The sequence below is a fragment of the Mauremys mutica genome, chromosome 19, assembly GCF_020497125.1.
Source record: "Mauremys mutica isolate MM-2020 ecotype Southern chromosome 19, ASM2049712v1, whole genome shotgun sequence".
In the NCBI taxonomy this organism is placed as follows: Eukaryota; Metazoa; Chordata; order Testudines; family Geoemydidae; genus Mauremys; species Mauremys mutica.
The window spans coordinates 19,294,618-19,307,240 of NC_059090.1; the positions used below are offsets into that span (position 1 = coordinate 19,294,618).

The 12,623-nt window shown below is 46.7% G+C and overlaps 1 protein-coding gene across 5 annotated transcripts in view; it reads left to right on the plus strand.

Moving 5' to 3' along the window:
- The window catches only part of ACACA (acetyl-CoA carboxylase alpha), a 190,010-nt gene that overhangs the window by 68,328 nt on the left and 109,059 nt on the right, over window positions 1-12,623 (plus strand). For 3 of the 5 annotated variants that reach the window (XM_044993768.1, XM_044993769.1, XM_044993766.1), the window contains 2 exons: window positions 8,755-8,778; window positions 12,269-12,412. In XM_044993768.1, coding sequence (XP_044849703.1) covers window positions 8,755-8,778; window positions 12,269-12,412 — 168 coding nt within the window. The remainder of the gene's footprint in view (window positions 1-8,754; window positions 8,779-12,268; window positions 12,413-12,623) is intronic. The other 2 variants (XM_044993765.1, XM_044993767.1) reach the window with 1 other exon arrangement.

A 12,623-nucleotide genomic window follows, 5' to 3' on the forward strand; every position in this document is an offset into this window, starting at 1 on the left:
GAAAAGACACTAAATAAGTTTGTTTTAACTAACCGAAGAGGCACCTTTAAGTGCTTTGAGCATCAGACTAGCAGACCTGGAGAACCCAACTTCTAAACCTGGCGATGACAATGACTCGCTGAGAGGCTCTTAGGCACATCATTTTTCCACCTCCATGTCCCGTATCTGTCGTATTTGTTTTTCATTTTGTAAGATGTGCCTATTGTCAATCCAAAGCTTTACACTGGAAAGGATAAACATGCAATATATCTGCTAATCTGTGTTATCTTAATCCAACAAAACAATTCTCCTGCCAAACCAAAGGCACTCTTCAAAATCGTCCCTGGTTATCAGGTATTTGAAGCGTGGCTTGAAGCTCTGCAAATTTGGGTTCTGTCAAACCAAGGGGGGAAGCAAATTCCAAAGACAGGGTCCTCCATCAAGAGTTAGAACTGGCTCAGCACTGCAAGAAACTTTCCATGAATGCTTGATCAAATATTTACATGAATTTTCTCCAGCCCTGCTTGTGTCCCTTTTGTGTCTGCTTCCTATGAACCTCCAAGGGGTCGTATTTCACCGGGACACATATTCATGCAAAGGACATTTCAAAGAATGTTGTGGGGTATTTGTAAAAGGAATTTTAAATTCTCACACAGGAGTATTCACCCCAGTAGTGCTTGTGCCCTCATCCCCTCAGAAAAGAAACTATATCCCATGTCACTTCCCCATCTGACTAATCATAGCTAAGTAAGCCACTCAGATTTTGTACATTTGCTACGAAATGCTAGCTGTGAACTGCTCACAACCACGCCTTACATTTTTAAAAAAAAATCTGATCTGCTCATAATTATCTCATGAGCAGAAGAGAATGCTAGTGATTTAGGAATTATTTGCTTCGATTTCCTGAGAACCCCCTGTACCCTGACATATAGATCTGCCCTCTTTAGAATCCGTGCTGATGTTCATTGCCAGGGTAAAGCACGGAGAGGGAAACTTTTTAAGACCCAGACCATAACGGGCTTTATAGATCAAACCCAACACCTTCTACGGCACCCAGTGGAAGCCAGACAAGAAGTACAACATAGCCATCCCATTGTATTCTGCACGAAATTAAGTTGGTGAATGGTCTCCAAGTAGAGTGCATTGCAGTAATCTGACCTGGAAGAGGCTATATGGGATAACTACCTCCCTCAGCGACGTATTGCAAGCAAATTCTTACATGCAAAGCACACTGGCTTTGGATGATCTCTGCTTCTTTATGCCCCCTGGGGGAGAAGGAGAACGGACTTAGGAAAGAAGTGAATCCAATTCTTAGATCCCTTCTTTGCCTAGATTTTATTTAGATCATCCTCCCCTAATGGAAATCTATTGCTCATTGATGAGGACTATACCTAGGACTTCAATTTCGTGCATATTGGCAAGTGAGCTGAAAGGCCCTTTCTTAGATGTTCTGTGGAGATGCACAGAACCATCACTTGTGTTTTCAAAACTTAAGTCCCTCTAAGAACATAAGAATGGCCATACTGGGTCAGTCCAAAGGCCCATCCAGCCCAGCATCCTGTCCTCTGACAGTGGCCAATGCCAGGTGCCCCAGAGGGAATGAACTGAAGAGGTGGTAATCAAGTGATCCATCCCGTCTCCCATTCCCAGCTTGAACTTGTTTTCCTTCTCATCCTATTTTCAAGTTGCCTTGTGTGTCACCACTTCCACTTCTGTAGTCCTGATTCCTTTCTGGATGACCAGCAGCAGCATTAGGTAGCACTTTGCTTGCTTGAGAAACGTGAAGTGAGCGAGTTCTGCAATTCCCATGTGTCTGTAGGCTGTCTTTCTTGGGTAGGACTAGCCATCCTACTACTATTCCATTTGGCCATCAGCCCATCCAGGAGCACCGCCAGCTTTTTTGCCGCCCTAGGCGGCGGAAGGTCCCGCCCCCAAAATGGCGCCCCCGAAATGTTAGTGCCTAGGTCGCCTAATGGGTTGCGCCGGCCCTGGGCCTATCTTTTTCAGTTGGCCCTGCAGTTCCCCTCCTGGAAGTTAACAAGGTTACAAGAGGAAAAAAGTTCATCATTTATCTCGGTTCATAATGGGGTGTTGTTTCTTGCATGAAAATAATTAAAACTTCTATGTTGATGGTAGAATTAATATTTCCAAACATTAGATATAAATAATATGAAGTTTATTGTTTAACATTTATATTCCGGCAGCACCCAAAGAGGTGCTAGAGGATGCATAAGCATAAATTGAGACAGCCATTGCCCTAAGAAGCTTTACAAGCTACACACACAAGATGCACAACCTATAACGGACACATGACAAGTAAACTGTCAGAGTTGTTAGTTAATTTATATTTCCCCACATTCTCTCATCCCCAGCCAATCTGTTCGTCCAGTACCGATCCAAACTGCCCTTCACCCAGCAACAACTCCCTTTTCACTGGAGGATAAGCAGGGAACAACTGATGTCAGAGGAGGTGGTTCCCAAGATGTTTTCTTCTCCACCCACCCCCCCCCACCCAGCCCTTCTTCATTTCCACTGCTCTGGCAGTGGCTGAAGGCAATGCCTCACCTCTTTATTTTGGGGTGGAGCAGAAACCAACCTCTCTGTCTGCTATAGCAGCAGGATGAGCAGTTGGGATGAGCAGTTGGGAATCTCTCTCATGTGGCTCCCCTAGGTGAGGTTGGGCTTCTTACGCCATGGACCATGTCCTGTGGATGTAGTCATGTGAAGCAAGACACTTGGAGGTTCTGGCCCAGTTCCCAGGAGGTGTGTGTGTGTGTGGTGGGGGGGGACACTTCACATATATAGGTCTAGATCTTTATGGTGCCTCCATGATGAGGAATTGTGTTGATAAACACACTTGATAAAGTGATCCAAGTACACTTTTGCAATCTCTCTGGGCGTAAGTTATGGTTGCAGGGGGAATATCCTCATATTTCTGTGTTACGCTGTGAAACCAGTAGAAGCCCACCTCCTTATTTGGCAGACTAGAACAGTCTCTTATAACTACAAAGTATGGCCAGCTGGACAGAGCTCAGCTCTGCATTTATTAATGATGGTCTTTATTAAGCAACAAATTTATCAATCCCTTGAGTCACTCAAGATATTTTTCATCATGTGTATGCGCGTAAAATCCTATATCTATATGGCATCTATATTGAAAAGTTTAAATGTACACACACCAGTAAGGACATACGTAGATACATTGGTTGTATATACAAGTATAGAGCCCTGCAAATCTATGGATATCCTCTTTATATCCCAAACCATGTTTGCGGATTGCAGACGGATGTGGATCCAAATTTTATCTCTAGAGCCTTGCAAATCTGCTGAGAGCCGCTTTCTATCCACAGATGTATATATCTGCAGACCATGTTTGTGGATTGGATGCGGATACACATTTTGTCATTTTTGCATAATTTAGCCTTAGTCATTAGGCACCTGATATAAATCTCTCATGAACCTGCTTGTATCTATGTGTTTGTCACATTTCTCTCTCTCACTTTCTGTGCCTAGAAGAGGCTGAGATTTCTAGCACTGCTAATTTCAAGACTTGGAATGGTATATGGTTTCTCCTTAGCTCTGCTGTCTTTTGATGTGTCACCTGGCCATTTTTGCCTGTCTCCTTCTTAGCCATCTAGTGAACTAGGGGTCAAAATTATTGTGAACCAGCTGAAGGCCAAAACATGTATTGCTGTGTTCAATAGGTCATTTTATGGAAGAATCAGAAGCCAATGTCCGTGTTCTTTTAGAGCAGTGGATTGCTTGCTGTTTTGCGCAAAAACCCAACACCCCCTACTGTTGGTGCTTCATCATTTTATGGTGGCCTGCTCGTAAGATTTGAATGTCTGGCAAAATGGAAGCTTTTCTGCAGGCTTCAGTTGTTATTGAAACAACCTCTTGCATCAATCACTTGACTCCTGGTATAAAATCAACTGTGTTCTTTTGAAACCTGAGCCGTGTAAGCCTGGAGAGTTGAGTATAGAACTCTTAGTGTATCATTAGGTAGCCTGAGGTCCCCTCCTTGTAGCGGGAGATGAGCTGATATCAGGAGGGAGAAGGGGGAAATGATTCCAGGACACCTGTAAATCCCTGTAGTTTCATGCTGTGGGTTTGATGTTAATTAGACAGCAGGCAGCGGTAATGTGCTGCAGCTCCCTTGGCTTGTCTGTTTCCGAAAGGACAGAATCTTCCAGCAGAGCAAAAAAGGGGCTGTTGAAGGGGCAAACTGTATGGAATAATGATAGTTTTATGCAAATTGGGTGTCAGTAACAGATTCAGCGTAGCTGAAATGCTGGGGGATGCCAGGGGGAAGGGGAAAGAAAGAGGGGGAGAGGAAAAACCCAGTCAAAACAAATGGTTCAAGGCATGTTCTGCAGCCTTCAGTTTGGATCCTTCTGCAGAAAAGAAGGAAGGTAGGAGGAATGCCACTGGTCACAGCCAGTTGAATTGCTCTTTCGTCTGTGGTACTGCTGTTAGTAACTTCCAGTGGGTTATTCAGCTGACCTCTGCTGATTCTGCTTTGCTGCCTGATTTCAAAAGCGTTGCCCTGCCGGCACTCAGTCACAGCTTGAGACAACCGGTGGCTTTTTGCATGCATTACTATCCATTTCAGAGGGGAACTCTTGGGTAAAAAGAGAGGGGGGAAAAAGCAAATTCAAATTCAGCTGGAAGGCATAGGGAAGCGCTACTAAGGGCCTGTGTTTGCTTGAGGAGCAGCAGCAAGCAAACAGTAAAACATGCAGTGAACTGCTGCCTGCTTAGGTGTTTGAATTCACACTGAGACATACTCTCCCCAGGCTAGAAGAGGTTTGGTTTGTTTGTTTAAGTACAAGAGGATGGCACTTTTTGGTACAAGAGCAAAGCATCAGGGGATTAGTCCTCAGCCTATAGCACAGGGGTCTCAAACTCAAATGACCCCGAGGGCCGCATGAGGACTAGTGCATTGGCCCGAGGGCCGCATCACTGACACGCCCCCTTGCTGCCCCTGGCCCCACCCCCAATCCACCCCTTCCATGAGGCCCCGCCCCTGCCCTGTCTCTTCTCCACCTCCTCCCCTAAGCGCGCGCAGTTTTAATAAATATATACACTCAGTAATGCACCTCACTCAAAGGACAAAACACGCACTTAGATTTACTGCCTAAGGCTCTGGGAGGGAGTTTGGGTGGGGGAGGGGGTCTGGATGCAGGCTCTGTGCTCGATGCAGGCTCCAGGCTGCGGCAGGGGGTGGGGGTGCAGGCTTTGGGACGGAGTTTGGGGATAGGAGGGAGTGCAGGGGTGAGGGCTGTGGGGCTGAGGGCGAGGGGTACATGATGCAGGAGGGGGCTCAGGGGCTAGGGAAGAGGGTTGGGCTGTGGGGTGAGGGCTGTGGATGAGGGGTTCATGATGCGAGGGGGCTCAGGGCTAGGGAAGAGGGTTGGGCTGTGGGGGGTGAGGGCTGTGGATGAGGGGTTCATGATGCGAGGGGGCTCAGGGCTCGGGAAGAGGGTTTGGCTGTGGGGTGAGGGCTTGTGGATGAGGGGTTCATGATGCGAGGGGGCTCAGGGCTAGGGAAGAGGGTTGGGCTGGGGGGTGAGGGCTGTTGATGAGGGGTTCATGATGAGGGGGGGCTCAGGGCTAGGGAAGAGGTTTGGAGTGTGGGGTGAGGGCTGTGTGGATGAGGGGTTCATGATGTGGGGGCGCTCAGGGCTGGGGCAGAGGATTAGGGTGCGGGGGGATGAGGGGTTTCATGATGTGGGGGCGCTCAGGGCTGGGGCAGAGGATTTGGGTGCGGGGGGATGAGGGGTTCATGATGTGGGGGCGTCAGGGCTGGGGCTGAGGATTAGGGTGCGGGGGGTATGAGGGCTCTGGCGGGGGCTGAGGATTAGGGTGCAGGGGGATGAGGGGTTCATGATGTGGGGGTGCTCAGGGCTGGGGCTGAGGATTAGGGTGCGGGGGGAATGAGGGCTCGGGCGGGGGGGGTGGGGGTGGGGGTGGTGTGGCTCAGGGTAAGGGAAGCCTGCCTTGCCAGTACTGGCGGAGGGCAGGCACTAGGACCCTGCACCCTAATCCTCAGCCCCAGCCAGAGCCCTCATCCCCCCACACCCTAATCCTCTGCCCCAGCCCTGAGCGCCCCCACATCATGAACCCCTCATCCCCCCGCACCCTAATCCTCTGCCCCAGCCCTGAGCGCTTCCCTTCCCCCCCAGCCCGGGCCCCGGCGGGTCCCGCTTCCCTTCCCCCCCCCCGGCCCCAGGCCCCGGCCCCCGGCCCCGGCCCCGGCCCCGGCCCGGGCCCGCCCGGCCCCGGTGTGTCCGCTTTCCCCCCCTTACCCGAGCGCGTCTCCGGCGGGTCCCCGCTCAGAGCCGCGTGGTGAGAGGGGGCGGGGCTGGGAGCTCCACGCCGAGCGCAGCGCTCAGCCCAGAGCTCCCAGCCCCGCCCCCTCCCCACGCGGCTCGGAGCGGGCGGGGCTCAGGCGCTCGGACGGAGACTCGGCGCTCTATGCGCCGAGGCTCCAGGAGAGGGGCGGAGGCGGGAGCCTCCGCTTTTCTCTTGGGGGCCCCTGCGGAGCTCCCCTGGGGAGCTCCGCGGGCCGCAGGGAAGAGCTCCGCGGGCCGCATGCGGCCCGCGGGCCGCATGTTTGAGACCCCTGCTATAGCACATTGCATTGCAAGTGGTGTTTTCAGAGGCTATAGTTCAACCTACTGTACTGTCTAAAAACCCAGGAGCACAGCCCAGTAAGTGGATTACTTACTGCCATAACATTTTTTACACTGCCAATTATTCTGAAAAGGCCAAAACTTGACCCCTTGATGTGTGTTAAATAATGGACAATTCAGTCCCTGATATGGAAAAGTCCTTTATGGTATTAAATTATGTAAACTTTAAAAAAAAAAAAAAAAAAAAAAGTCCACCCCAAAAATCTCAGGACAGCTACAAACAGGATAGTCTAGATTACAATGAATTTAGTTTCACTTGGTTTTGACCGCATGGTTATAACTTCACACTGGGCAGCCTCGTCTTGCTCTAACTGTGAATAATGTATAACTTGAGAACCAATCATTCTTGGCTCGAAGGTCTCTTGTTACTGATCTTGTGTTCTTTTCATTGAGATTCTAGCTGTAATCGCCTCTTCAGCCGCATACTGGGAGGACTGACAACAATCCTAGAGCCGGATAGGAGGGAGCTCCCTGAGAGAGAGAGAGAGAGAGGGGCACACAATTTGCTGTCATTTCAAACCTAGTTGTTTCTCTGTCCATTTCCTGTAGGTATATGGGGACTTCCAGGGAGCATTCGGGAACATGTGCACTAGGTGTGGGGACATCCGGTTCCCTTTAGAATTTTTTTCAATTAAACAGACACTACGCAGCTGATCTAGACAAAATGTACCCTACTCTGTGCCCTGATGCTCCTTTGCCTGTCCTAATGGCTTCTTCTACAACACACCTTTCTTCTGCACTGACTGCTGTAGAGGAAAATGAATAGTGCATCTCTGCGTTCCATTAACAGTAGGGCTGGGGTCTGACTTGTGCCGGTTCCCTCCATTGTTCAGACATGAGTCCAGGGAATCCCCAAGCCCAAACCTTGGTCAGATACTGATGATACAGTGGATGATGAAATGGCCAAATACCACATAGTGAGTGCTGTGCTCCGGTGACCAAACAGATCCATGAGGAGACCCAGATTTAGGGATTGCATCTGGTACTGTGGCCATAGAAAAATGTACAGGCCCCTAAACATCTCAACATAACGTCCGATAGGGCCTTACTCTAGCAAGTAATGTTAGGGAATGTTGAGGCTGGGTTTCCTAGAGCTTGAAGAGTGCTGTTACATGGTCCCTAAGCTTTGGTATTAGTCGGTTCTCATTCATTAATCTGCTGTTGTAAGGGTGGGAGAAATCCCTCTCTGTGAAGGTGCTTTTTTAAATTGCATCTTCTCTAGTATTTTGAACGCCAGATCATAGATATGCATGCAGCCACCTGCTTTCATGTGTATATTTTGCACACCCCATGCCATTCCATTCACTGCAAGGAAATACGTGTCCCTTATTACTTCTCTGCCCTGCACATCGTTGAGCCCTGTTCTGTGTGGAAAACCCCAACAGTCTGTTTGGCGTGATATAATAGGAATCTTTGGGGTTTTCAAAATTCCATTCTTAAGATGTGCTTGTTCATTTCAGTGTCCAGCTTAAAATTAAAAGTTTGCTATTGTGTGTATATATATATTTATTTCAGTTCCCTTCTCTCCTATGTTCACTTTATTTCTTTTGCACTTTTGAGGAGCCAGCTTGTGGGCTACTGGTTAGAAGTAAAGGTTTGGCTATCAGGACTTGGGTTCCTTTTCTGGACTTCCTGTAGACTTGCTGTGTGGCCTGGTCACTTCTTGTCTCTGTGCTTCAGTTTACTCATCTGTCAAATGGGGGTGCTTGCATTGTGGCTTGTGAGGCTTGCTTTATGTTTGCAATGTGCCGTGAGACGATCCGATGAACTGTGCTGTAGAAATGCAAGGTACCTTGCAAATATACTGTGTTTCTCTCTTATATGTTGCTGTTTGCTTCTTGAAGTGGATAAATACCTTCTGGTGCACTCATCCAACAGCAGCTGCTGCAAGCTAGGTCAGGTAGTGAGTCCCTTCTTTCTGAGACAGAATCCCATTGGCTCTTTCTTGATTGTGCAACGAATTCCGGTTCAGTGAATATAAATGTGTGGTTGCTGGTCTTAGGTACTGGCTCGAATGACAGTTCTTTTATTAGTGCTTTCACTAACCAATCTGTAACTAACTGTGGTTGTTTGATTACAGAGGGAACATCCCCACGCTAAACAGGTATGATACTTGTCCTCTTTTAAGGTTTGAAAAGAAAGGTAGACTAGAAAAGTAGCAGCCTAATATTTAACATTTTAGTATGTTTTGTTAATCCCTACCCTTACTTGGGACCCTCTGAACCATAACTATATTCCCTATCCGTTCTCTCCCTTTTTTGTTGTTTTAAACATGTTTTCAGCTTTTTAAAAAACTATTCAAAGATAGCTTTGCATGTGGCAAGCTAGAAAACTAAATTTGCTAATGGGCTCAGCTTACCGGCTGCAACATATAAAGCAAGTATCCCAGCAGAAAACTTCCCCTCCTGTCTCCTCCTCCTTGGAACATGGCCACTGACTCTCTGATAGGGTATCACATGAAATAGACGTCTAATTCTAGGAGAGCCAAGGCCTGACGTGTAAGATGAAGAGTATTCGGTGCTGCTTTGGTCTCTGGCTTAGAATTTGCTGATGCACTCTAGCACATCCATCACCTCTCACCCAGTCGATGAAAGTACACCTTAATCAGCTGACAGCATGTTTTTGTTTTATTTTGGATACTTAATTTCCCCCCCCCCCACCCCCATTTCTCAATCCAAAAATGTTTGTGGTTTTGAATAATATTCAAAAATATTTATAATACTTTTTTAACCTTCTCATGTTAGTGGTAAGAAATGTATGTGAAGACAGGTCGTCTGAAAAACTTTACTATTTCAAAGCTCAAATGCCTACAATTTATTACGGCTTACAAACGTGTCTAGGACAAAACAGCATACAGGTTTGAAAGCTTTCCGATTCCTGATCTGAGATTAGTTGCAAAACCCTAGAGTTGTTTCAAAGGTAGAACAAGCTGTTAAGATTTTTGGAACTTTAAACTTTTTATCATTGCACTTAGAACATTTTCTTCCAGGATGTGTGTTTTAAATTTGGTGCATTTAAAAAAAAAAAAAGGAAAACTCCTAAAAATGTGTATTAAGCAGCATTGGGAATCTATCATTTGGTATTTTGGTCCTGCTCCTGTGTGGCCAACAGGTATTCCGTTGCTCTTCTGGGCCTTTTATTTTTTTCCTGATCCAGCAAAGCAATTAAGCATGTGCCTGACTTCAGTGAGACTATTCACGTGCTTATTTTAAGCACGTGCTTAAGTGATTTGCTGATTCAGGGCCCGTGCTGTGGCACAGACATAAAAGCAGAGACTTAATTTAGCAAATACCTTCCTGAACATCTGAGTGAATGAAAGAGAGCGATATTAAATGCTTGCCTTGTCATGGAGGTGACCAGTTGATACCCAGCAGTAAGGTATCTCTCTCGAGCCAATGTACAATCCATTCCATATAATGTAGTGGGGCAAAAGACAGAGTGGCTTTGGAAACTTGATCCCTCAGTGAATTCTGATTATTCTGCAGCAGATCATCCTGAATAAGTGAAAGGTTTGTGTAAAAAGATTTACCAGGAATTCATTACAGAACAGGAAAAACAGATCCCAGTTGATAGTGGGAGGATGCATAGCTAGTTTTCATAGGACTCACTTCATTCATAGCGTGAGTGGCTGCTTCTACCGATCCTCGCTTTGAGGTCACAAGTCAAAAGATTAAATACCTTTTCATAGCTATATTTACTACCATGGGGATAGGCTTCCAGGGCCCAATTTGTTCCCATTAAATTCTATGGGAAATGTGACCCTGGCTTTGTGGGTTGGTTTACCAGTGGTGGGCAACCTGCGGCCCGTCAGAGTCATCTGATTGTGGGCTGCAAGACATTTTGCTGATGTTGACCATCCGCAGGCATGGCCCCCTACAGCTCTGTGGCCGCAGTTCGCCATTCCCAGCCTATGGGAGCTGTGGGAAGCGGCAGTTAGCACATCCCTGCAGCCCGCCACTCCCTGCATTGGTTGGGAATGGCGAACTGCGGCCACTGGGAGATGCGGGGGCCGTGCCTGCGGATGGTCAATGTCAGCAAAATGTCTCGTGGCCTGCAATCAAATTATCCCTGATGGGCTGTAGGTTACCCAGCACTGGTCTACACAGTGCTTTAGCAGGCACCAATGGAGTGTAAATTTTCACACGCACTAGCATGTTGCACACTAACTGGCCCATGTGGATCCTCCTGGTACACACTAAAAGCTTTGTAGTACTGTTTAAAACAGGGCATGTTAATGCACACTAGGAAAGTTCTTGTGCTTGCCAGCCGGGTCCACACAGGCCAGTTAGTGCATGACATGCTAGTGTGAACCCCGCTAGTTTGGACTAATGCAGTAGGTAGACACACCCTTATACGTACAGGATCAGACCCTTGGCGGATAATAATGTTGATAGTTGCTATATGGAAGTCCATTATGTAGTGTCTTCCTCCTATTTCATTCAACTCTGTTCTTATTGCCCTTATTAAAATAAGAAATTGTCTCCTCTTTATGAGCAATATCATCACCAGGGTGCAGTTCATCCCTTGCGGCGCACATAGCGGTGCTTATTCTATCAATCACAGTGTCTGGCCAACACAACTTCTGTTTATCTTGGCTCTTCCTGCCCTTTCATTGTCCCCTTGCCTTAAAATGGGTGCGTTCTATAGCCAGCCATTTGAATTATTCAGCAATTCCTGCTTTCAGGCAGTCAAAACCAATCAAAGCGACAGGGTGGAAGTTGTGTTCAACTTAATGCAAAGAGGTTTTGTTCCTGAGGAGCTGGTCAAATTAGAAAGAGGACCGAATTAATCATTGATTGAATTAAGTGGAAGGCACTGTAATAAGACTGTGTTTAGCATATGAAAGCAAGTGTGAGCATGTTTGAGACCCTGGGTCCCAATACAGCGTTCTAGAGAAGTCATTATACCACCACACCTTCTGTGGGAGCTTGAGACAACATAAGGTGGGATGGAAGTTGCTTGTAAGCTTACTGAAAAGATTTGGAAAAGGGGGTAGGGTTGAGACTGACTGAAACCAAGAGTATAGCAAGTGTCTAATTTAAAGGTGTGTGTGTTTTGTTTTTTTTAAAGATAGAACAAATATATTTCAAGACATGTTTTTGATGTTGTTTGTAAAGATTTACTAAACCTTTCAAATGCCATAACCTAGAATTATTCTTGTGTTTATCTGTGAATGCTTCATCTGTAACGCATAGTATAGGTACAGGAGAAAAATGCCTTTGGCATTGCATAGTCATAATTCACTTGTAAGCTCAATTCTTTTTCTCTTAAGAAATATTTTTTTTAAAGGGAAATAGTGGTATTTCTTAACCCTTGACTGTTGCTTTGTTCCAAGTATGTCCAGGTAAAACACAGTTGTGTTACCAGGGGTACCAGGTATATGTCCTTGTTCCAGTGGTTTTGGTGAACTTATGACTGGGTAAAAGTAGCAGAACAGGTTTACCACCCCGGTAGTGAAAGGATTAATTTGACCACAGTCTAGTTATACTGTATAAATTTCAGCATTTCAAACAATTACAAAACAAATAAAAAACCTTACCTTGTTCCCCCCCCATCCAATCCACTAATAACGCTCTGCTTGAATTGCTATTTAGAATGTCCTTTTCCTCCAACCTCAATCATTACGGGATGGTCCATGTAGCAAGTGTGAGTGATGTGCTGCTGGACAGCTCGTTCACTCCACCATGCCAACGGATGGGCGGAATGGTTTCCTTCCGGACTTTTGAAGAGTTCGTCAGGTAAGGATATGGGTACTGTTTGCTCTGTGTGCGCGTTTGCCAGGATAGCATTGGGGTGGTCAAATGGGATCAGTCAGTCTTTGCCCTGGTCTACAATGGGGGGGGGGAATCAATGTAAGTTATGCAACTTCAGCTACTTGAGTGACATACTTGGAATCGATGGTAAGTCGATCTGCCTGCACCTCTTGCGACGATGGAGCACAGGAGTTGA